We start from the raw sequence: 26,115 nt of genomic DNA, 5'->3' as shown, positions 1-26,115 counted from the left end.
TCCACCCCAAACTCGCTCATCTATGTCTTTATGGACCTTGCTTTGTGCACTGGTCCAAATCATTTGGTGGAGGGGGGATTATGGTGTGTGGGGGGGGGGGGGATTATGGTGTGGGGGAGGGGGGGGGATTATGGTGGGGGGTTGTATTTCAGGGGTTGGGCTTGGCCCCTTAGTTCCAGTGAAGGGAACTCTTAAGGTGTCAGCATACCAAGACATTTTGGACAATTTCATGCTCCCAACTTTGTGGGAACAGTTTGGGGATGGCCCCTTCCTGTTCCAACATGACTGGGCACCAGTGTACAAAGCAAGGTCCATAAAGACATGGATGAGCGAGTTTGGGGTGGAGGAACTTGGCTGGCCTGCACAGAGTCCTGACCTCAACCCGATAGAACACCTTTGGGATGAATTAGAGTGGAGACTGCTATAAGAAAAAGGAAGGTGGGATTTTAAATGAGGCTATTGATTTGTGGGGGTGAGATAATAAGAAAATATATTGCCCCCCCCTATTATTCTAGAGCGGAGACTGCGAGCCAGGCCTTCTCATCCAACATCAGTGCCTGACCTCACAAATTCTCTTCTGGAAGAATGATCAAACATTCCCATAGACACACTCCTAAACCTTGTGGACGGCCTTCCCAGAAGAGGTGAAGCTGTTATAGCTGCAAAGGGCGGAGCCAACTCAATATTGAACCCTACGGACTAAGACTGGGATGTCATTAAAGTTCATGTAAAGGCAGGTGTCCCAATACTTTTGGTAGTATAGAGTGTATGCGGCCTCTCTGCGTTTTAAAGCCCACTCGTCGCAAAGCCAGCAGGAAGAGGTTACAAAACATGTCATACCTGCTCTGTGTAATGGTATTGCACAGAGCAGCCCCGATTCTCTTCTATTTGTGTCACTCCAGGAGGTCGGCCGCTTGGTGCGCATGTCATTCAGAGAACACTTTTTTTTTATTCCTTTTTTTTCAATTATATAGTGATCTCTGATTGGAGGATGAGTGGAGGCGGGGCAGGGATGTGGCAATCTCAGCCTAGATTGCTTTGCGGTCATTGAGATTTGCTCTCAGGTGCTCGCGCCAAGCAAGGGATGTCCTGCCCCTTGGCACAGGACCTGGAAGCTAGCGGGTATCGCTGTAGTGGCGGTGCCTAATCCGGTGATTACCATGGGAGATCCCGCAGGTAGATGGCACTTCCATTGGTCCAGGCTTGTCCAGCATGTCTATGCAAAAATATCCATCCCTAAACTTCATGAAGTCTCCATCCTATTTGTAGCAAAATAATGAATATTATCAATCCTATTTTATGTTTCATTAATCACATCTGATAAATTGATATCAATTGGTTTATTATTTTTGCGTTTCCCGTTCCTGCACGGCAGGCATTATGGTAACTTCTTCTTCTAGTAGTGATTAGGGTTTGTACTGACCTTTTTTGTTCTTTTGTAGGAAGAGGAATAAGAGTCACCGGGACATTAAAAGGATGCAGTGTGAGTGTCCCCTGCTCTCCAAAGAGGAGAGGGCCCAAGGAGAGATGGCTTGTGGAGAGGATTGTCTCAATCGACTCCTCATGATCGAGTGGTAAGTCTATAATGTGTGCCAGTGCTGAGATTATTACTATACACGTCAGCCAGTGCATGCCCCGGGGGTGTCATGTGGGGGGGTGGTATCGTGTACAGCAGAGTTCCCTAGACCTGGACGAGGATGTGTTATTAGTGGGGCCCCAATTGGAGTCATTTGTACCTTGTGTACCCTGCTTCATCACTACTTCATCTGTATTGGATGTCCATGTACTGTCCTGACATGGAGCTGCACTGCTTTCTGAAAAAGAATACCTCTCTATGCAGAGTCCTTTTCTATAGAGAATACCTCTCTATGCAGAGTCCTTTTCTATAGAGAATACCTCTCTATGCAGAGTCCTTTTCTATAGAGAATACCTCTCTATGCAGAGTCCTTTTCTATAGAGAATACCTCTCTATGCAGAGTCCTTGTCTATAGAGAATACCGCTCTATGCAGAGTCCTTTTCTATAGAGAATACCTCTCTATGCAGAGTCCTTGTCTATAGAGAATACCGCTCTATGCAGAGTCCTTGTCTATAGAGAATACCGCTCTATGCAGAGTCCTGGTCTATAGAGAATACCTCTCTATGCACACTTAACAAGTGTTAAGCCGCGTACACACGAGCGGAATGTCCGACAGAAAAAGTCAGACGGAAGCTTTTCATCGTCTATTCCGATCGTGTGTGGGCCTCATCGGACTTTCTTTTTCAAAAATTCTGACGGACCTAGAAATGGAACATGTTCTAAATTATTTCCGACGGACCCAATTCCTATCTGGAAAACCGATCGTCTGTTTGCTGGTCCGACGGACCAAAAACAACGCATGCTCCTGAAGCAAGTACGAGACGGAAGCTATTGGCTACTGGCTATTGAACTTCCTTTTTCTAGTCCCGTCGTAAATGTTGTACGTCACCGCGTTCTGGACGGTCGGACTTTGGGTTGACCGTGTGTAGGCAAGACCACTTGAATGGAATTCCGTGGGAGAAACCGTTGGAGAAACCTTCGGAGTTTATTCCGACGGCAAAACCGGTCGTGGCATCGGTGAATGAGTCTTTCCACATCCCTAGGGACATGAAGGACCCCAGGAAGGTCTTAGGTGTGGAATCACAGTGCCTTTTGTATGACAGATATGCTGAGAGAAATATTAGAATATTGGAGTGTACAGCCGGTGTATATCCTGCCATCCTCTCCTGCGTTTGGAGAACTTGTACCACAGGGTATGCCTAAATGGAGCCGGATATTAGAGGCTGTATGATGCAGAGATTGCCATAGTTGGAAGCATTTAATGTGATTATTGTTAGTGTGGAAAGTTGTCTCAGTGTGCTGGATTGCTTCATACGGAGGTTGTGAGGTTGAGAGGCACTCTGGGGTACTGTTGGACAGGACAGAAGTCTGGGCGGAAGTGCCAGAGGGCACAAGTATGTGTGATGTGGTTGGGGTCATCAACCCAAAGGTGAAACTGGATGATGATGATCAGGTATCAGGACAGTCGCTGGGAGAGGATCATGTGGCAGTGGAGTTGAGGGTTGGTGACGTTGCCATGGTAGACAACAACTCCGCTTTGTGCGATTCTCCTCCAGACACTGCCTTGCAGAACACTGGTGAGATGAGTTCTGATAAATGTGGTGATATTTCGGACAATGAGGAAAAGTGCAACGTACTGGTAAATGTTTCGGTTACCATGGGTAACAACAAAAATAAGGATAGACCTGATGGTCAAGGTGACATGGTTTCTGGCAGTGGCCCGACGGAAGCCTCTCCTCAGTGCAAGATACATGAAAGCCCGCATGGAGTTTGCAAAAAAAAAACACCCGAAGGACTCCCAAGATGGCGAGAAATAAGATTCTCTGGTCTGATGAGACCAAGATAGAACTTTTTGGCCTTAATTCTAAGCGGTATGTGTGGAGAAAACCAGGCACTGCTCATCACCTGTCCAATACAGTCCCAACAGTGAAGCATGGTGGTGGCAGCATCATGCTGTGGGGGTGTTTTTCAGCTGCAGGGACAGGACGACTGGTTGCAATCGAGGGAAAGATGAATGCGGCCAAGTACAGGGATATCCTGGACGAGAACCTTCTTCAGAGTGCTCAGGACCTCAGACTGGGCCGAAGGTTTACCTTCCAACAAGACAATGACCCTAAGCACACAGCTAAAATAACGAATGAGTGGCTTCACAACAACTCCGTGACTGTTCTTGAATGGCCCAGCCAGAGCCCTGACTTAAACCCAATTGAGCATCTCTGGAGAGACCTAAAAATGGCCGTCCACCAACGTTTACCATCCAACCTGACAGAACTGGAGAGGATCTACAAGGAGGAATGGCAGAGGATCCCCAAATCCAGGTGTGAAAAACTTGTTGCATCTTTCCCAAAAAGACTCATCAAAAGGGGCTTCTACTAAATACTGAGCAAAGGGTCTGAATACTTAGGACCATGTGATATTTCAGTTTTTCTTTTTTAATAAATCTGCAAAAATGTCAACAATTCTGTGTTTTTCTGTCAATATGAGGTGCTGTGTGTACAATATGGGGGGATGTGTGTACAATATGGGGGGCTGTGTGTACAATATGAGGTGCTGTGTGTACAATATGAGGTGCTGTGTGTACAATATGGAGGGCTGTGTGTACAATATGGGGGGCTGTGTGTACAATATGGGGGGCTGTGTGTATAATATGGGGTGCTGTGTGTACAATATGGGGGGCTGTGTGTACAATATGGGGGGCTGTGTGTACAATATGGGGGGCTGTGTGTACAATATGGGGGGCTGTGTGTACAATATGGGGGGCTGTGTGTACAATATGGGGGGCTGTGTGTACAATATGGGGTGCTGTGTGTACAATATGGGGTGCTGTGTGTACAATATGGGGGGCTGTGTGTACAATATGAGGTGCTGTGTGTACAATATGGGGGGCTGTGTGTACAATATGGGGTGCTGTGTGTACAATATGAGGTGCTGTGTGTACAATATGGGGGGCTGTGTGTACAATATGGGGTGCTGTGTGTACAATATGAGGTGCTGTGTGTACAATACGGGGGGCTGTGTGTACAATATGGGGGAGCTGTGTGTACAATATGGGGGGCTGTGTGTACAATATGGGGGGCTGTGTGTACAATATGGGGGGCTGTGTGTACAATATGGGGGGCTGTGTGTACAATATGGGGGGCTGTGTGTACAATACGGGGGGCTGTGTGTACAATATGGGGGGCTGTGTGTACAATACGGGGGGCTGTGTGTACAATATGAGGGGCTGTGTGTACAATATGAGGGGCTGTGTGTACAATATGGGGGGCTGTGTGTACAATATGGGGGGCTGTGTGTACAATACGGGGGGCTGTGTGTACAATATGAGGGGCTGTGTGTACATTAATGAGGAAAAAAAATGAACTTAAATTGATTTTAGCAAATGGCTGCAATATAACAAAGAGTGAAAAATTTAAGGGGGTCTGAATACTATTACTATACTAGAAATATTTAATGCAAAAAGATTGAGAATCCTAAAGAACCTGGCAAGATATTCTAGGTATGGCAACCAACCAGGAAAGCTTTTCTAAACTAGATAAAAAGGAACAATCAAATAAATTTTCTTTTATCACATGTACTGATTTATTATTGTGCTTTGCTGTACACTCAGTCCTACATTTTGTGTTTTTTTTCCCAGCTCCTCCAGATGTCCGAATGGCGATTACTGCTCCAACCGCCGTTTTCAGAGGAAGCAGCACGCCAACGTTGAGGCTATCCTAACCGATAAGAAAGGCTGGGGTCTCCGGGCCGGTAACGACCTGAAACCGTAAGAATATTCTGTATATGACTGAACCTTAATTCGCTGCCAGTCCTTCTGATTTTTTTAACTGACCATGTGCCCCCCCTCCACAGGAATACTTTTGTGCTGGAGTATTGCGGGGAAGTTCTGGATCACAAGGAGTTCAAAGGGCGTGTGAAGGAGTACGCCCGGAACAAGAACATTCACTATTATTTCATGGCTCTCAAGAATGATGAGGTGAGATCATTAGGATAAAATAGTAACCTCTTCTGTGTCAAGTTTAAAGCTGAAGTTTAGTATTTTTTTTTTTTTTTTAATTTTTTATCCTACAGCTTCAGTGATATCATGCAGGTGGCTGGATGATGTTTTAGAAATATTCACTGCAGGGCTGCCCTGCCTTCTTCAGGGCTGCCCTGCTGCCTCGTCGTCTTTAGGACTGCCCTGTCCTCTTCCTTTGGGTGAACCTTCAGCATGCAGAGGGTTAATGGATGCAGACTCAAGGCTGAACTGCTGTAAAAAAAAAAAAAGCTTTGGTGATATCACTTACCTGTAATGAAGGATGTCCCATGTCATGCAGGTGGCTGGATGATGCTGTAGAAATTTTCACTGCAGGGCTGGCCCGCCCTCTGCTGGGCTGGCCCGCCCTCTGCTGGGATGGCCCGCCCTCTGCTGGGATGGCCCGCCCTCTGCTGGGATGGCCCGCCCTCTGCTGGGATGGCCCGCCCTCTGCTGGGATGGCCCGCCCTCTGCTGGGATGGCCCGCCCTCTGCTGCGATGGCCCGCCCTCTGCTGGGATGGCCCGCCCTCTGCTGGGATGGCCCGCCCTCCGCTGGGATGGCCCGCCCTCTGCTGCAGATGCAGAAGATGAAGATCCGCCCCTTCTTCCCTCCTCCATTAAAAACAAAAAAAAGGTCTTTCACAGCCTGTAACACATCTGTGAATGGGGGAGAGAATCCTGTAACTCATCAGACTCTCGCCCAATCCTAGATCCTGTTAGACAATGAAAGAATGTTTTCTCAATGGAGGAGAGGGGGGGGAGGGGGTCGTCGTAGATACTGAAAATTGTTTTGTGAGCGGGTGGTCCTTATTGACTGTGGTCATCTGTCACAACTTGTCTTCCTCTGCTTCACAATATAGAATCCAATGAGAGCACAAAAGAAAAGGTGGGGGGAGTCCAAAAGCTTTTAATATTGATATTTGTTCTCAAACAGTCAACGTAGAACAGGCAAAGTGATTTGGGGGATCAAAATTCTCCCCCGAAACGCATGGGGGGGGTTCTATGTTGTCTTATCCTAATTGTACAGGACACAGGGCTTGTGTTCATAGACCCATGGGTTATATACAGACTACCTTAAGGTGATCTGACACTGGCAAAAAATTGTTAGGACCGCCCCCCTGGTGCACACTCGTGTAACTCCACCCACTCCAGGGGGACTCCTGACGAGTGCCCATCACAGCAAGCAGCTTGCTATGGGGGCACCCGAGCCGATGCTCTGTGTGACCATTCAGACACGGAGCTGCAGCTTGGCCCTGCCTCCTCTTTCCTCATTGGCTCACTGACTTTGACAGCAGCGGGTGCCAATGGTTGCCCGTTGCTGTCTCAGCCAATGAGGGAGAGTCCCGGACAGCCGAGCCTCTTGTGCAACATCGCTGGGTTGAGATGGGGCTCAGGTATGTATTAGGGGTGGCTGAGGGGGGCTGATGCACACAGAAGACTTTTTATCTTAATGCATAGAATGCATTGTAAAAATCCTCTGCCGTTTTTAGAACCGCTGTCGGCTTGTAGTTCTCAATGAACTGCCACAGGGTTGTTCAGTGCTGTGGTAGTTCATTGATCCTTCCTGTCTGTGCGAAACTGCCTCCCCGTACAATGTACGGGCTGACGGCTCATGTCTGCAGGAGACCTGCATCTACTGATCGCTGGTGCAATGTTTTCCAGGCTCCTTAAAAAAAATTAAAATAAAAAAAATCATAAATGCCCGTTTTTTAGCATGCAAAAAAAGGTGCATTTATTATTTTTATTTTTATTTTTATTTTTTTAAAGTAAACTTTATGTTTTTAAGGCATGGGAGCTCAACATGTGGCCCTCCAGCTGTTGCAGAACTACAAGCCCCATCATGCCTCTGCCTTTGAGAGTCATGCTTGTAACTGTCAGTGGCTGGCAATGCCTCATGGGACTGCAACAGCTGGAGGACCACAGGTTGAGCACCAATGCTTTAAGCGATGGAACCCCTGGGATGTATGTCCTCTTTGGGCGACCCCTGGATCCCTAACAGGCCCAGTGACATGGATAAGGTAAGGCAAGGTTTCCCTGTACATGTGACTGGTTCATGGCTATTATAGACACAGTGCACAGGTATGGGGAGTTCCTCACTTTACTGTGCTACTCCCCCTTTAACATATTTTGGCGCAATTCTATCTCCTTATTTCAAATGCCATTTTTTTTTTTTTGTCCTCCTATGGTGACTTCGTCCCAGAAGGATTACGTAGTTGCAACAAGCAATCCGGCTGACACACTTCCACCCACCATATTCTCCAAAAAACACATGCTGTTCTTCCTGCTGCCTTCTGCTACAGAGATAAAGCCATAGGAATACAGTCAGCGCTTGCGTTATAGCTGCTTCTGCATTCCCCCCCCCCCAAGCCCATTCTGCATCCCATTTGAGCAAGCCGGCATCCAGTAGCAGATATAGCAGGTAGGAATCAAGCAGCAGTGTAGTCAGTAAACAAGCCAAAGGTCAGTAACAAGTGGTTGCAGATTGGGATCAAGCAGCAGCGTAGTCGAGATACAATCCAAAGGTCAGTAAGAAGTGGTTGGAGCAGCACAGTCGAGAAACGATCCAAAGGTCAGTAACAAGTGGTTGCAGGTTGGGATCAAGCAGAAGGCGTAGTCAAGGAACAAGCCAAAGGTTGGTAATAGGTGGCAGCAAGAGTGACAAGAGTGAGACATTTGCTGGAGAGAGTACAATAATTTGACAAACAGGAAGTGCAAAGGCGTGGCTTAAATGGGAAATTCATGGGAGGAGCAAAGAGTTCACATTTCAGCAGAAGCAAGGTTGTCTAAGAAATCGGACAGGGACATCTGTCCAACATCACAAGTGGCTCAGCAAGAATAGACATTGTCAGGCACCCGCAGAGGTCACAGGTTCAGACCCGGGTCCTGACAGATGGAGCCTCCAAGCTTATTTGAGGATGAAATGGAGGAAAGCAAACTTAATGCAGAGGATTTTTGCAACCCTTGCATTTTATGAGCTGCAAGCTATGGCTTCTTGTCAATGGCTTTCCACTGTTGATACCGCTGATTGGTGTGGTGCAAACAAGCTTTTGCCCAGCAGCACCTGATTCTCCACAGCCAAAATAAACCCCTGTGGGCACTAAGAGGCTTGCAAAATAGAAGAAGACTTTTCCCATCCACGCACAGAACGAAAGCTCATTACATGAGGATTGGCCCAATCTTGAAGGAACATTCAGTCGTCCCAAGCTTTTACTGAAATTTATCTAATGGAATAGGAATTAAGAAATAAAAAAAGAGGCTGTTCCAGAAGTACAGTTAGGTCCATATATATATTTGGACACAGGCACAATTTTCATACTTTTGGCTCTGTATGCCACCAGAATAAAATTGAAACTAAACCAATCCAAATGAATTTCAAGCACAGACGTTCAGCTTTAATTCAAGGGGTTGAACATAGATATCAAGTACAAATTTTAGGAACTGCAACCATTTTTATACACAATCCCCCCCCCCCCCCATTTTCAGGGGCTCAAATGTAATTGGAAAAATGAATATAATCATCAATAAAATGTTCATTTTTAATATTTTGTTGAGAATCCTGTACTGGCAATGACTGCCTGAAGTCTGGAACCCATGGACATCACCAAAGACTGGCTTTCCTCCTTTCTGATGCTTTGCCAGCAGCTGCAGTTGTCTTCAGTTGTTCTTTGTTTGTGGGTCTTTCTGCCTCTAGTTTTGCCTTCTGCAAGTGAAATGCTCAATTGGGGTTGGGATCAGGTGATCGACTTGGCCATTGCAGAATATTCCACTTCTTTTCCTTCCTGGGTTGCTTTTGCCGTGTGTTTTGGATCATTGTCCATCTGTACTGTGAAGCGCCGTCCAATCAACTTTGCTGCATTTGTCTGAATCTGGGCTGACAGTATATCTCTAAACACTGCAGAATTCATCCGGCTGCTTCTGTCACATCATCAATAACCATCAATGACCCAGTGCCATCGGAAGCCATGCGTGCCCATGCTATCACACTGCAAGCTCCACCATGTGACCACAGATGACGTTGTGTGCTTTGGATGATGAGCTGTTCTAAGCCTTCGCCACACTTTTTTATTCCCGTCATTCTGGTACAGATTAATCTTAGTTTCATCCATCCAAAGAATGCTTTTCCAGAACTGGTCTGGCTTTTTTTAATGTTTTTTTTGCCAAAGTCTAATCTGGCTTTTCTATTCTTCAGGCTTATGAATGGTTTGCACCTTGTGGTGAACCCTCTGTATTTGCTCTCGTGAAGTCTTCTCTTGATTGTAAACTTTGACAATAATACGTCCACCTCCTGGAGAGTGTCCTTCACTCGTCTCCACCTCCTGGAGAGTGTCCTTCACTCGTCTCCACCTCCTGGAGAGTGTCCTTCACTCGTCTCCACCTCCTGGAGAGTGTCCTTCACTCGTCTCCACCTCCTGGAGAGTGTCCTTCACTCGTCTCCACCTCCTGGAGAGTGTCCTTCACTCGTCTCCACCTCCTGGAGAGTGTCCTTCACTCGTCTCCACCTCCTGGAGAGTGTCCTTCACTCGTCTCCTCCTCCTGGAGAGTGTCCTTCACTCGTCTCCACCTCCTGGAGAGTGTCCTTCACTCGTCTCCACCTCCTGGAGAGTGTCCTTCACTCGTCTCCACCCCCTGGAGAGTGTCCTTCACTCGTCTCCACCCCCTGGAGAGTGTCCTTCACTCGTCTCCACCCCCTGGAGAGTGTCCTTCACTCGTCTCCACCCCCTGGAGAGTGTCCTTCACTCGTCTCCACCCCCTGGAGAGTGTCCTTCACTCGTCTCCACCCCCTGGAGAGTGTCCTTCACTCGTCTCCACCCCCTGGAGAGTGTCCTTCACTCGTCTCCACCCGCTGGAGAGTGTCCTTCACTCGTCTGGATATTGTGAATGTTTTTTCCTCTACCATAGAGAGGATTCTGCGATCATCCACCACTGTTGTCTTCCATGGACGTTCAGGCCTTTTTATGTTGCTGAGCTCGCTAGTGCGTTCTTCTCTCCTCAAAATGTACTAAACTGTTGATTTGACCATTAATAATTTTGCTGCTATCTCTCTGGTGGCTTTTTTTTGTTTTTGAAGCCTTACGATGGCCTGTTTTTACTTGCACGGACAGTTCCTTTTGAACGCGTGATGTAGGTTCACAGCAATATATTCCAAATGCAAATACCACACTTGGGGTCTACTCCAGACCTTTTACCAGCTTAATTGATGAAGAAATAATGGAGTAGCCCACACCTGGCCATGAAACCGCTTTTGATTCAATTGTCCAATTTCTTTTGGCCCCTTAAAAAAGGGGGGAGGGGGGGGCTATTCATAAGAGCTGTAATTCCTAAACCCTTCCTCCAATTTGGATGTACATACCCTCATATTAAACCTGAGAGTGTGCACCTTCAGCCCATATCCATTATATAACTATAACTTGAATATGTTTAGATAAATACCTAGAAAAATAACTAAAATTGTGCCTGTGTTCCATCATAAACGCTGCTGCCAGGCTCATCCACCTCACAAACCACTCGGCGTCTGCTATACCCCTCTGCCAATCCCTCCATTGGCTGCCACTCGGTCACCGAATTAAATTCAAGATACTAACTCTTAACTTACAAAGCCATCCACAACCTGGCCCCCCAGCTACATCACTAACCTAGTCGCTCTCTTCGCACCTCCCAAGACCCCCTGCTCTCAAACTCCCTTGTCCCCTCATCCCATGCTCGCCTTCAGGACTTCTCCAGAGCCTCTCCCATCCTCTGGAATGCTCTACCCCAATCCGTCCGATCTTCTCCTACTTTATTCACTTTCAGACGATCCCTGAAAACTCATCTCTTCAGAGAAGCCTATCTGGCCCCCACCTAACAACTGTACATTTATCTTCTCAATCAGCTCATCACCCACAGTTATTATCTCTTGACCTTCCCTCTTAGATTGTAAGCTCTAAGGAGCAGGGCCCTCTGATTCCTAGTGTATTGTAGTTGTACTGTCTACCCTCAAGTTGTAAAGCGCTACGTAAACTGTTGGCGCTATATAAATCCTGTATAATAATAATAATAAAAATATATATGGACCTAACTGTATATATTCTGCACTTTCATTCCTCAATAAAACACCTTACAGTTTGTAACAAGGATGTTTGGTCTCTTAGGATTTCTATTGATTGATATTTGAAGCTCTCCTTTGCCCTTGGAAGTGCAGCCCGTCGGCCTGCGATTTTTTGCTGCCAGATCTGTTTGCCAGACTATTGTTAACCGTACAAGACAATTGAATAGAGAACACGACCTCCCCCCTCTCCTGTTCTCTTAGAACAATTGCAGCTGATTACCTCGGCCTTATTGTTTTTGTGTTGTTGCTCCAGATAATGTAATCCAAGGAGTCTCTAGAATGTCCCTCATCTCCGGTGAAAGGCTTTGTTCTTCTGAACCTGATTGTTAAAAGTGCTTTGTATGCCTTTTGATGGTAAATGTCTATCTGGGGAATCTCTTGATAAATTCTTCAGGGAAGTAGGGATGCACCGATACACTTATAATATTATTATTATTATTATATTTTTTTTTTTTTTTTTTTACGATTACCGATACGTTTCTTTAGTACTCGCCGGTTTCCCTATTTTATCCTCCTCAGTAGCTGGCTTTAACGGCATGGCTATTGAAACCCCATATCCTGAAAGAAAGGGTTATCTCTGCCTCCCACCTTTTTGCCGGGTGTGAGGATCGACAGCTGAGTCTTGGAGAATAAGCTCTCCTTCGTATTTTTGTCATTCGTATTTTGGCCTTTCTTCAATCTGGTCCGGACCACCATCAGGCCTCAAGGAACACGTTTTTTCCCTGACCTATCATCCTTCAGGAACCTCTCGCTTCCCTGTCTTCAGTCAAGACTTTTCTATATATATATAGGCAGTTGTGTCTTCTTGGTATCTTAGAGGAAGTAAACCCTGATGGGTGTTGCTTCCTCTTTTTGCTCCCCGCAAACCCTGCATATTAAAAGCATAATGGGCTAGTATACATCGCGTACTAGCCCATTATGTGACACTTACCTGCAAAGGAATCCATCGCTGTCCCCTGTGCAGGCTTCGTCCATCTTCAACCCCTTTCCGGTGGGGCCACTGACTCCGGCTCTGTGACTGGTCGGAGCCGCGTGACGTCACTCCCGTGTGTGACCTGTCAGTAACGGCACACGATGGGGGAAGAAACGGCACGGAGGTCAGTTTCTTCACAGCGCATGCGCCGATTACATCATCGGCGCACTACAAGTGAAATATCTCCTAAACGGCGCACGTTTAGGAGATATTTCCACTACCTGTTAGGTAAGTCTTATTCTAGGCTTACCTATAGTTAAGAGTCACTAGGGAGGGTTTACAACCACTTTAACATACGCTATATTTCCAAAAGTATTGGGACGCCTGCCTTTACACACACATGAACTTTAATGGCATCCCAGTCTTAGCCTGTAGGGTTCAATATTGAGTTGGCCCACCCCTTGCAGCTATAATGGCTTCAACTCTTCTGGGAAGGCCGTCCACAAGGTTTAGGAGGGTGTCTATGGGAATGTTTGACCATTCTTCCAGAAGTGCATTTGTGAGGTCAGGTACTGATCTTGGATGAGAAGGCCTGGCTCGCAGTCTCCGCTCAAATTCATCCCAAAGGTGTTCTATCGGGTTGAGGATAGGACTCTGTGCAGGCCAGTCAAGTTCCTCTACCCCAAACTCGCTCATCCATGTCTTTATGGACCTTGCTTTGTACACTGGTCCAAATCATTTGGTGGAGGGGGGATTATGGTGTGGTGTGTTTTTTTTTTTTTTTTTTTTTTTTTTTTAAGGGTTGGGCTTGGCCCCTTAGTTCCAGGGAAGTGAACTAAGTTAAGGTGTCAACACACCAAGACATTTTATACAATTTCATGCTCTCAACTTTGTGGGAACAGTTTGGGGACGGCCCCTTCCTATTCCAACATGACTGCCCACCAGTGTACAAAGCAAGGTCCATAAAGACATGGATGAGCGAGTTTGAGGTGGTGAAAAACACCCGCCTACTGTTTTTCCCCGCTTACTGTTTATCCCCGCCTTCTCTCCTTCCCCGCCTTCTGCCCCCCCCCCTCTCCCCACCGCCTACTGTTTTTCCCCGCCTACTGTCCCCCCACTGCCTACTGTGCCCTCTGTCCCCCCCCCCCCCACTGCCTACTGTTCCCCCCCCCCCCCCCACTGTCTAGTGTTCCTCCTCCCCCGCCTAGTGTTCCTCCCCCACCTAGTGTCCCCCCACTGCCTAGTGTTCCTCCCCCCCCCCCCCAACTGCCTAGTGTCGGCCCCCCCAACTGCTTGTTTTTTTTTTTTTTTTCTCCCCAGTGCAGGTTTGACTAGGATTGGCCACTGTGGGTCAGGTATTGCGGTTCTTACTGAACTTTTAAGACAATTTTTTGGATGTGTTTTTTAAAATGATTTCTGTCTTTTATTAGATCATCGATGCCACGCTGAAAGGGAACTGTTCACGTTTTATGAACCACAGCTGCGACCCGAACTGCGAGACGCAGAAGGTGAGGACTCCTTGTGACTTGCTTATACGTTGCCTTCTGTTTTTCTTTTCTTGCTACGGCCTTCTGATTCCACCTCGCTTTTTAAAGTTCAGTTTACAAAGTATTGACTTTAGGGGGGTGAATAGTTATGCACATTGATTTTTTTTTCTGTTATTTTGTCCTATTTGTTGTTTGCTTCACAATAAAAAAAAAAAATCTTCAAAGTTGTGGGCGTGTTCTGTAAATTAAATAATGCAAATCCTCAAACAATCCATGTTAATTCCAGGATGTGAGGCAACAAAACACGAAAAATGCCAAGGGGGTGAATACTTTTGCAAGCCACTGTAATTGACTGTAAGTGGTTATGACAGCTGCAGCCATAACCGCTGTATTTTTTAGAGCTTGTGAATCTCTACAAGGTAAAAGCAATCCTAGCAGCTAATTTAGCTGCTGGATTGCTTTTACAATTGGCTGAAGGGGGTCCTGCTACCCTCCGGTGCCCCTCCAGGCTCTCCTGTCCCAGCGGAGAGCCCCGGCATCCAATCTGGCCCTCGCGCTGGTTTCCAATAGAGGTCACCGCAGCATCTCTGTTCACCTCTATGGTCTAGAATAGGGGTCTCCAAACTATGGCCCTCCCAGTTATTCAGGAACTACAATTCCCATCATGTCTCGTCATATCTGTGAATGTCAGAGTTTTACAATGCCTCATGGGACATGTAGTTCTGCAGTAGCTGGAGGCTCCTAGTTTGGAGACCGGAAGCGATGAGCATTTTCATCACTTCCGGTTTCCCTGGATGTAAATGGCGCCATTTTTAAATTGTGAAAGTTATCTGATCACATGATCTTGGTGTGAGCAAATGCTTGTAGGAGAAATCTGGGGTCTAATAGAGGTGAAGCCTCCATTAATCTACATGTAATATCCCACCCTCCATTGTGTTTAGCTGGTAAGTGGGCGTGGAGGAGGAGGGAGGGCGTGGGCTGGGATTGTGTATACGCCCACATGTGACTCTATAGTCACATGGGCTGCTCAGATGTGATAGGGAGGAAATGCTCAGCATAGAAACTCACTGAAAACTGAGCATGTGCAGAGCTGCCAACACTGCTCTGCAAAATCCCCAACTGCACTGGGGACATGGACAGAAGGGGGAGATGGAGAGAGAGAGCAGCAGGATCAACCAGGGTTTTTGCAGAATACAGAAAGGGAATCTCATAGTGACTGAGTGAGTATGAACAGCATGGAATATATCATTTATATACTGTTCTTTTTCTTTTTCTTTTTTCTTTTTCTTTTTCTTTTTTCTTTTCTTTTCTTTCCTTTCTTTTTTCTCTTTCTTTTCTTTCTTTCTTTCTTTCTTTCTTTCTTTCTTTCTTTCTTTTCTTTTCTTTTCTTTTCTTTTCTTTTCTTTTCTTTTCTTTTCTTTTCTTTTCTTTTCTTTTCTTTTCTTTTCTTTTCTTTTCTTTTCTTTCTTCATAAAAGGACAGTATAAAAATAAAAGGTAAAATAAATAATGAAAAAAAAAAATTTTAAAACGCACCGTGCCACCGTGTTCGCGCACAAAAGCGAACGCATACTTAAGTCGCGCCCACATATGAAAACGGTGTTCAAACCACACATGTAAGGTATCGCCGCGATCGTTAGAGCGAGAGCAATAATTCTAACTATAGACCTCCTCCTGTAACTCAAAACTGGTAACCTGTAGGAATTTTTAAACGTTGCCTATGGAGATTTTTAAGGGTAAAAGTTTGTCTCCACTCCACGAGCGGGCGCAATTTTGAAGCGTGACATGTTGGGTCTCAATTTACTCGGCGTAACATTATCTTTCACAATATAAAAGAAAAATTGGGCTAACTTTACTGTTTTTATTTTATTTATTTTTTTTATTCTTTTTATTTTTTTTTTTAACTCAAAGTGTATTTTTTCCCCAAAAATTGAGCTTGTAAGACCGCTGCGCAAATACGGTGTGACGTAAAGTATTGCAATGACCTCCATTTTTTTCTCTAGGGTGTCTGAAAAAAAAAAATGTGTGTGTATATGTATATGTGTGTGTATATATATATATATATATATATATATATATATATATATATATATATATATATATATATATATATATATTTTGGGAGATTCCAAGTCATTTTCTAGCAAAAAATACTGTACTTGTAAACAAGTGTCAAAAAGAGGCTCGGTCCTTAAGCGATTAAGAGGTGGAAACTCTCAGGTTTTTCTTGCAGTCGGTTCCCCATTGGAGGGATTTCATCTCGCTTGGCGGAGGATCTAACCCTTCTCTCACACGGCACACTAATGAAAGCCTTTTGTCTCCCACAGTGGACGGTGAACGGGCAGATTCGGGTTGGCTTTTTCACGACCCGGTTTGTTCCATCCGGTGCGGAATTGACCTTTGACTACCAGTTTCAGCGTTACGGGTAAGAGGAAGCAAAAATGACTTAAAGGGTAACTCCGCTGATAAAGAAAACACTCCTCTCTGGGTGACCTCTGTACCTTGCAGGGATTATAACAACCTTTTGTTGCAGATTCCTATCTTTTTTTTTTTGTTATTCTGAAGAAATGTCTGTGTCCATGTGCACAGTGAATTGAATGGGAGTGGTTTCATAATTATCGATCAGCTGCTGCACCCGCAGGGCTCTAATGAGGAAAATTGCCGGGTCTACGTCCCTTTTTAGACATGATTTTCTATTGGGAGAGTGTCACCAAAAATGACATTTTTGTTGCAGGGGATGCCCGATATCTGACTTGTATCTTAGTTCAGACTTCTGGGAAAATCAGTGAGCCAATCACGCAAGCGGGAAATTATGTTTTTTAATTTTACAGAAAACTACAGAGCTGCAGATTGAAATGAAAGATGATTTTTAATAGATGTGCAATTTGTGTCGTTCCGAATTCGTTTTGCTGAAAAATTTGGCATATTCGTTAATGTGGAAACATCTGAATGAATGAAAGACCATTAACAATTTTTTTCCTAAATTTTTTTTTTCTAAAAGAACGAAAATCCAAAAGAACAAAAAAACATTTGAATAATTTCTATTATAATTAAATTATTAAGTTTTATTAACCATTTATTATAGATTTTTTTTATTATTTTTTTAATAATAAATAATAAAAACTAATACTAATAATAGCTCTAAACTATTAAATTATTGATATTGGAATTTCCTTTCAAATGTGGCTGTTGGTGAACATAACGAATTTAAATTTATCTGAAGTTACGAATTATCGAAATGAGGAATACCGAATTCTATATGAATGGAACGTAACCAATTCAAATTTATCTGAAGTTAAGAATGTATTCGAAATAACGAAAATCGATCATAACGAAAAAAAATCTATATTTTTCGGCAGTGCACATATCTCATTTTTAATTACATTCAATTACAATACAACTTGTGTCGCGATTGTATACGCTATATTATTATTTTTCTATTTGCTATTTTTTCCCTACGAAAGTGGAGTTACCCTTTTAAAAGTGTGTGTATTCTATTGAGTAGCATATGCTTTTTTTTTGTTTTTTTTTTTTTGTAGTTCAAGTTTTAAAACCTGAATAATTTTGCCTTAGGGCTAAAATAAAATTCAGATATGGCTGCCTACGTAAAATTTTAGATGCCAAATTAAAAAAAAAAAAAAAAAAAGAAACATAAAATGCACAATGTGGCACTATATTCTGATAAATAAAAATGTGTAAAGCTGCAAATCAAATAGAGCATAGGATTAATAACATGCAAACCAAATAAATTCCAAAGTGCCAACAAAATGATAAACTCCTAATAAAGTCCAAAAGTCCTAATAGTGCAAAAAAAAAAAAAAAATCATCCAAATGAGTCAACAGCTGGTGCAATCAATGAAGAAACTTAAGCCTCTTACCAAACAGTATGGACCATTCATTTAAATTTGTTTTTTTATTGAATTTTTAGAAAAAGACAAACATATTACATAACAATCAAAAATTTCGACATACAAAAAATGTAAAATCTTCACATAAAAAAAAACAAAAAACACGGTAAATAACATTTCTAAAGTATATAGTTCATACAGCATTACCACCTCCTATTGATGGGCATTCTAATTCTAAAATTTCCCAATCCTGTACTCAAATGGGATGGGGGAAAAAAAGGGGGGGGGGACCCCAACACACACCCCCACCTATATCTCCTACCATAGATCCAATATTTTTATCACTATAAACCTAAAAAGTTGATATTTAGTTACATTTTAATTTAAGGGGTGGAGCTAGGGAGGATTGCACAAGAGGTCTCCCTCCCGTTCCACCCCTAATTCCGTGCTACCCCTTCCCCTAAAAACTACCTACCCCCCTTGCTTTCCCTGCCCTTGCCACTCCCCTCGGTGCCGTGGGGGAAAAAAAAAAACAAAAAAACCCCTAACCCCAAATCCTTCAAACCAAGTGAACCTAAAGTGTTATTTACTATTCAATTAAATTTAAGTGGCGGGTCTGGAGATGGTTGCACAAAGGGCCCCATCCCAGTTCCACCCTAATTTGTGCACATTTACCCCCTTTTTCCCCCTTCCTCAACTCTATTTGTAACCCCCCCTCCTTTTAAACTCCCCACCTTCCATCCATGTGAGGAGAGGAAAAAAAGGGGGGGGACCCCAACACACACCCCACCTATATCTCCTACCATAGATCCAATATTTTTATCACTATAAACCTAAAAAGTTGATATTTAGTTACATTTTAATTTAAGGGGTGGAGCTAGGGAGGATTGCACAAGAGGTCTCCCTCCCGTTCCACCCCTAATTCCGTGCTACCCCTTCCCCTAAAAACTACCTACCCCCCTTGCTTTCCCTGCCCTTGCCACTCCCCTCGGTGCCGTGGGGGAAAAAAAAAAACAAAAAAACCCCTAACCCCAAATCCTTCAAACCAAGTGAACCTAAAGTGTTATTTACTATTCAATTAAATTTAAGTGGCGGGTCTGGAGATGGTTGCACAAAGGGCCCCATCCCAGTTCCACCCTAATTTGTGCACATTTACCCCCTTTTTCCCCCTTCCTCAACTCTATTTGTAACCCCCCCTCCTTTTAAACTCCCCACCTTCCATCCATGTGAGGAGAGGAAAAAAAGGGGGGGGGGGACCCCAACACACACCCCACCTATATCTCTTACCATAGATCCAATCTTTTTATCACTATAAACCTAAAAAGTTGATATTTTGTTAAATTTAAGGGGTGGAGCTAGGGAGGATTGCACAAGAAGTCTCCCTCCCGTTCCACCCGAATTCTGTGCTCCCTCCTCTAAAAACGACCCCCCCCCCCCCGCTTTCCCTTCCCTTGCCCCCCCCCCCCCCGATGCCGTGAGGGGAAAAAAAAAACAAAACCCTAACCCCATATCCTTTCATTCAATGAAAAAATGGTCAATAGTGCCTTTTTTAAAGTGTATCCCACACTTAAATGGTTAACTACCCAACGCGCTTCACCACCACTCCAGTCAATGTGAACACCTTGTGATAAAAGCAACTGCCGGCCTCTTACCCAGTATAGTGGACCATTCAGGGTTAAATTGGTCAATAGCGCATTAACTGCAGCTCACCCATCCATTGTGGTCATCCACTGCACCGGACAAAAGTTGTAAGGCAATAGGGCATCCTTCCAGGAATCAAAAAACCCCAAAATATTTGGCAAAACATCCATATAGAGAGAAAAAAAAAACTTCTTTCCAACCCCTCCAACGCGAACCATTAGTGTGCCCATGCAGGCCAAAGGAACAGGCTTGCTTTAAGCTAAATTGAGTGTTAGGCAGAGTAAAGCCGGCCATACATGGATCAAAGTTCAGCAGGGACTGGCTCAATTTCGACCCATGTATGAGCAGGGTGTTTGTGGCGGCAGGGATCGTCACTGGAGGGCCCTGGATTGTCAGCAAGCAGAACACCCTACTTCCTATTGGAAGTACCCTCTGCTGTGTTTCCAGAGGACTTTGTGGGACCTGTCCATCTGGCTGATTCACAGCCTCCTGAGGAACGTCCTTCAGATGCCTTCTCATGTTCTGCCATTATTAAGATTAATGTTTTGAGTGGCTCTGTTAAGATTCCTGTCCTTCAGTCCATGACTTTTGAAACTTTTCTGGCCCTGGGGAGGACCGGGGAGCTTTTAAGACCTTCTACAAGGCCCCTGTAACACCTCCTGGGTGTCAGAGGATGTATTCAGTTCATCCTTGGTTCCTTCTGGTGGCTCTCATCTCGCCTGTCTAGCACTGAGATTCAACTTCCATACTGCCTGTCCTTGTTAGGGATGTCTCCGATGCACCCTTGTAGGGGATGTCTCCCCGTGCACCTTTTTTTTGTAGGGGATGTCTCCCCGTACACCTTTTTTTTGTAGGGGATGTCTCCCCGTGCACCTTTTTTGTAGGGGATGTCTCCCCGTGCACCTTTTTTGTAGGGGATGTCTCCCCGTGCACCTTTTTTTTGTAGGGGATGTCTCCCCGTGCACCTTTTTTTTGTAGGGGATGTCTCCCCGTGCACCTTTTTTTTGTAGGGGATGTCTCCCCGTGCACCTTTTTTGTAGGGGATGTCTCCCCGTGCACCTTTTTTGTAGGGGATGTCTCCCCGTGCACCTTTTTTTTGTAGGGGATGTCTCCCCGTGCACCTTTTTTGTAGGGGATGTCTCCCCGTGCACCTTTTTTGTAGGGGATGTCTCCCCGTGCACCTTTTTTTTTGTAGGGGATGTCTCCCCGTGCACCTTTTTTGTAGGGGATGTCTCCCCGTGCACCTTACCCCTTCGTGAGACCTAACCCTTGTGTTTTTTTAGCAGTCCCAGGAGTCTCTTTACACCCTTTTTGGGGCTAATGTTGATTTCTGAAATTTACCAGGTACTGAACCTATTTAGTGGCTTGACTTGGGCTGAAGTTTTGCTGGTTTTTGCACTAAAAGCTGATGTCGCTTATCTTTAGGTCAGAGTAGCCATATCGTTCTCTCCTCTATGTATTCACCATTGACCTATTTATCTCTTTGCAGAAGAGAAGCTCAGAAATGCTTCTGCGGATCTGCCAATTGCCGGGGTTACCTCGGCGGTGAGAACCGGGTAAGCGTTCGAGCAGCTGGAGGCAAGATGAAGAAAGAAAGGTCCCGGAAGAAGGATTCGGTGAGTCTTGTGGTTCATGTATACCGTCCATTGCTTCTACACATGGTACTGCGGGGGACTGTGCTTATATCACATGGCTGGGAGTTCTTTGTGATGTAATGTAACAGACTCCTCCCATGCAGAACAACTTCCTTTTTGACAATGAGAGTTCCATTGGCATTCCTAGGAAATCTGGGGCCAGATATCAGAAATATTTTCAGTAATAACCATAAACCTCATGTGCACCAGGGACCGGAGTAGAAATTTTTTAAGTGCCCCTGTTACCTTGTGCTCAATGCACATGTTGGTCCTACATGCATACATAAATGGCGATCGCACCACACGTGAGTTATCGCCGCAAACAGAGCAGTAATTCTAGCGCTAGACCTCTTGTGTAACTCTTGTAAGGCTTTTAAAGCGTTGCCTATGGAGATATTTAAATACCGTCTTCTGACGCTATTCTGCGAGAGTGCACAATTTTAAAGCATTACAGGTTAGGTATCTATTTTCTCAGCGTTTTTACTATCTTTCTTTATCGTACATCACGGGACACACAGCAGCCATAATAACTAGCTGGGTTATACGCCACCTATAGGTGAATGGACACTGGCAAACTAAAAGGACAGGAAGTCCTCCCCTATATAACCCCTCCTACACAGGAAGTACCTCAGTTTTTTGGCCAGTGTCTTTGTAAGGTGATGGTCATGGTTGGAGAATCTCTCCACGATCTAGCTAACAGAATGATCCTGGAAACAGATCCCGAAGGATTTAAGGGACTATATAATCGGATCCAACCGGCGGTGATACACTTAAATGGATGGTACCCCGAACCTCATTTAAAAAGACTACAAGGTGTTACCTGTAAATGTGACCCTTTGGGCAGGGGACCCTGGGTAAGAAAAACACTCCAAGGGAAATCCGGCAGGGTACTCTACAGGACCAAGGGAGTGGCCCCAAATTCAAGGGGGACCCGGTCTTTGAAGGTCCAAGAGACGGAACCCCGCCGTGATGGGGGAAGATTGGAGTCTAGCTTTTTTAAGCAGAGTCCTGCGGTGGGATTTGTAATCGTTTTTTAAGCTTTTCTCTCGTTGAACAAACCGTAACAAAAATAAAAAAAGCACAGCATCTTACTTTGAGTGGGACCAGGTGTCATGTTTTTTTCTATCCACTTGGGGCAGTGACGTCGTGGCCAGCAGGGGCTCTCTCATGGAGAAGCCCCAGCCTTCGGTGGCCAGTTTTCGCTGCTGTTTATGCGGCTATGGTAGGCGCACGCGATAACGGCATGGAGAACGTGCACGTGGGAGGAGTTTGGGATGCTACAAGCGTGCACGTGATGAGAGCGTGCACGCTGGACATGCGCTGTAGGGGCTGAAGCGGCATATGTGGAAGGTGCTCCTGGTTTTGGCGTCTGTAAGCAGGCCAGAAGGGACACAGAGCGGCATCAACTGGGCACGTGAGTTGCTGTGGATGGACCAGGGCACTGCAGGTCCTGTAAGAGCTGTGTACTGCAAAGACTGGGTGCAGTATTTTGCAGGACGGTTGAGTGCATAAGGTGGGGTTTGAGTTGCATGAAGTTTTTTTGTCTAAGGCATGTCTTCCCGGAAGAGGAGTGGGGGAGGCAAAGCAGGAAGGGGCGCAAGTGTGCCACCATCAGTATTGGAGGATGTTAGCCTTACATCTGCTGTGTTTAACTCTCCTGAAAGACCTGAGGCAACTGGCCAGTCAGAGCCATTCCGGTTGTCAAGCATTGTAGCAACAGCTAATGCCTCTGCCTCAACCTACGTCACGAAGGACGACTTGGCATCAGCTCTAGCTGGACTGGAGGGAAAGATAGCAGGTATGATTGCTTCAGTTTCCCAAGGTGGAAGGAAACGGTATAGATCCCCTTCACCTGAGCCACAACCTACATTGGAACAGGATTGGGCAGAAGATGTGGAAGAAGTGGCAGTAAATGACCGGGAGGAGGGCCAGGCCACAGACTCAACTTTTGAGGAGTCTGGTTCTGAAGAACTGTTTTCAGCCTCTCAATCCCAGAGACTGTTAATCCAGACCCTCACGGAGTTGGTCCGATCAGGATTTAAATTGCCGCCTGTAAAGGTTCCTGAGGTTGCCTTTTCATCTCTAGGCTCTCTTCGGCCTCCACAGAGTTCGCAGGCTTTTCCCTTGCATCCGTTTCTAGAGCAAATTGTGTATGCTGACTGGGATCACCCTGATGAGCTTTTTATTCCTCCTAAAAGGTTTGCACTTTTGTATCCTTTTGAGTATTCCTTTGGTGGACGCTGCTATCTCTTCTGTGAATAAGAGTCTTGCCTGTCCTGTAGATAATGCCCAGGTGTTTAAAGATCCAGCAGATAAGAAATTGGAGTCTTTATTAAAAGCTTCATTTGCTATTGCTGGGACTGCTGCACAATCGGCTGCGGCAGCTTTAGGTATCTGTCAGTCTTTAAAGAACCAGGTGAAGCGGGTAGCTAAGAGTGTCCCCAATCAGGGGGTATCTGCTGAGGACTTGGCAGAGTTACCTTGTGCCTTATGTTTCGTAGTAGATAAGCATTCCATACAACAGGTGTCCCGGTTGGCCCTGCTATCAGTACATATGCGCAGGATTCTTTTGGTTACAAAAACTAGTCTGCGGAATTACCCTGCAAAAGATTATTAGCTGATTTCCCCTTTCACGGGGAGTGGTTATTCGGAGAAGATCTGGATAAATATATCCAGAAGATTTCAGAGGGTAAAAGTGCGCTTCTACCAGTTAAGAGAAGCAGACGATCTTCCTTTAAGGTGTCTAGTGCTTCAGTAACCAGCACTTCCAATTTCAGACAGTGTCGATGGCCTCAGCCGTCCGGGTCTAGAGGAAAGCCTCAAGGGCAGAAGAAGCCCTGGGCCCAGAGACCCCCTAAAGCCAGTTCCAAGCCCTCCTTATGAAGAGGCGGTCCCACTCACGCGGGTGGTGGGGAGGCTATTAGAGTTCTCGGATGCCTGGGAAGAAGTGATCCGAGACAAGTGGGTTAATTCTACGAAGTCTCTGGGGTACAAAATAGAAATCCGGGGGCTTCCCCCCTCTCGTTTCTTAAGGTCCAAAGTCCCCATAGATCCTTTAAAAAAAAATAGTCTTTTCTTCAGGCAATATATCATCTAAGGTCACAAGGGGTGATTTCAGAGGTTCCAGCCGAGAGGTTCAGGGGCTTTTACTCAAATCTTTTCATAGTCCCAAAGCCAAATGGAGATGTAAGGCCTATTCTGGATCTCAAGGCTCTAAATCAGTTTCTAGACATTCGCTCTTCCTGGATGGAGTCAGTTCGTTCAGGCGTAGCCTTGCACAGAAAATAATTTTTGGCGTCCATAAACATCAAAGACGCGTACCTACATGTGCCAATCTGCAGATCCCATCAAAGGGTTCTGTGATTCGCAGTGGGAAACCAACATTTTCAGGTTGTGGCGCTGCCCTTTGGGTTAGCCACGGCACCTCGTTTATTCACAAAGGTACTGGCTCCGGTATTGGCAGATCTAAGATCTCAGGGAATATCAGTTGCTGGATACCTAGACAATCTATTATTGTTAGATCAAACGGTTCCAGACCTGATGCAAAATGTAGCCCGGGCGGTTTAATTCTTGGAACGTCTGGGTTCTGAACTGGTCAAAATCGGCCCTGCAGCCGGTTCAACGCCTAGAGTATCTGGGGCTAATATTAGACACGGTAAAGGCAAAGGTATTTTTTCCACAATGGAAGGTTAGAGCCATGAAAAACCTCGTCCAGGTCATAAAAGGAAAAAGATATCCCTCCATTCGCCTGTGTATGAGGCTACTGGGGAAAATGGTGTCTTCATTCGAAGCAGTGCCTTATGCACAATTCCACTCCAGACCACTACAGAACAACATTTTGTCTGTCTGGAACAAGACTGTCCAGGCTCTGGACTGGCACATGTCTCTTTGGCTGAAAGTGTGTCAGAGTTTCAGTTGGTAGATGATGACCAAGAATCTGGAAAAAGGAAAGTTCTTTTTACCTGTGGTCTGGAGGGTGGTGACGACAGATGCCAGTCTATCTGGATGGCGGGCATTCCTAGAGGAGGCCACCGTCCAGGGTGGGTGGTCCTGGAGGGAGAGGAGCTTGCCCATCAACATTTTGGAGATTCGGACAGCTCGCTTGGCCCTAAACTTCTGGACTTCCAGATTACAGGGATGTCCTGTGAGGGTCCAGTCGGACAATGCCACGGCTGTGGCATATATCAATCGCCAGGGAGGCATCGGGAGTCAGACGGCCCAGAAGGTGGATCGATCGCATGCTGACCTGGGTAGAAAAATGTGTTCCGTTCCTATCAACGGTGTTTATTCTGGGAGTGGAGACTTGGCAGGCGGACTTTGAGTCACCAGCAGATGTTTCCAGGGGAGTGGCCCCTAAATCTCGAGGTCTTTGCATCGATCTGCCGCCGATGGGGGGGGTTCCGGATGTGGTCCTGCTGGCATCCAGGTTCAACAGGAAAGTGGACAGTTTTGTGTCCAGAACCAGGGACCCGCTTGCATTAGGGGCAGATGCCTTGGTAATTCCGTGGGATCAGTTTTCCCTGATGTATGCCTTCCCTTCAATCCGGCTGTTGCCAAGGCTACTGCCCAGGATCCAGGAAGAGAGAAAGCCGATGATTCTAGTAGCTCCACCCTGGTCCAGAAGGACTTGGTACGCACAGATTGTAAGATTGGCAGTGGGAAACCCATGGGTTCTTCCACTTAGTCCGGATCTGATCTCACAGGGTCCAATATTCCATCCTGCTTTACGGTCTTCAAATTTAACGGTTTGGCTGTTGAAACCAAGATTTTAAAAGACCGGGGCATTTCTGGGCCAGTATTGTCTACCATGCTGAATGCTAGAAAGCCAGTTTCTAGGAGTATCTACTATAGAGTCCAGAAATCCTATATTGCCTGGTGTGAGGCCAGGAGGTGGCACCCCCGAAGATATGTCATCTGG

General features: G+C 45.5%; 1 protein-coding gene across 4 annotated transcripts in view; it reads left to right on the top strand.

Annotated features, from left to right (window-relative positions):
• SETD2 (SET domain containing 2, histone lysine methyltransferase) overlaps nt 1-26,115 on the top strand; it is a 131,827-nt gene that overhangs the window by 53,083 nt on the left and 52,629 nt on the right. For all 4 annotated transcript variants that reach the window (XM_073632469.1, XM_073632467.1, XM_073632466.1 and 1 more), the window contains 6 exons: nt 1,443-1,574; nt 5,212-5,340; nt 5,427-5,550; nt 14,019-14,096; nt 16,402-16,499; nt 21,053-21,179. In XM_073632469.1, coding sequence (XP_073488570.1) covers nt 1,443-1,574; nt 5,212-5,340; nt 5,427-5,550; nt 14,019-14,096; nt 16,402-16,499; nt 21,053-21,179 — 688 coding nt within the window. The remainder of the gene's footprint in view (nt 1-1,442; nt 1,575-5,211; nt 5,341-5,426; nt 5,551-14,018; nt 14,097-16,401; nt 16,500-21,052; nt 21,180-26,115) is intronic.

Source organism: Aquarana catesbeiana, linkage group LG05 (assembly GCF_042186555.1).
Source record: "Aquarana catesbeiana isolate 2022-GZ linkage group LG05, ASM4218655v1, whole genome shotgun sequence".
Lineage (NCBI taxonomy): Eukaryota > Metazoa > Chordata > Amphibia > Anura > Ranidae > Aquarana > Aquarana catesbeiana.
This window is presented reverse-complemented; position numbering and strand designations above follow the sequence as displayed.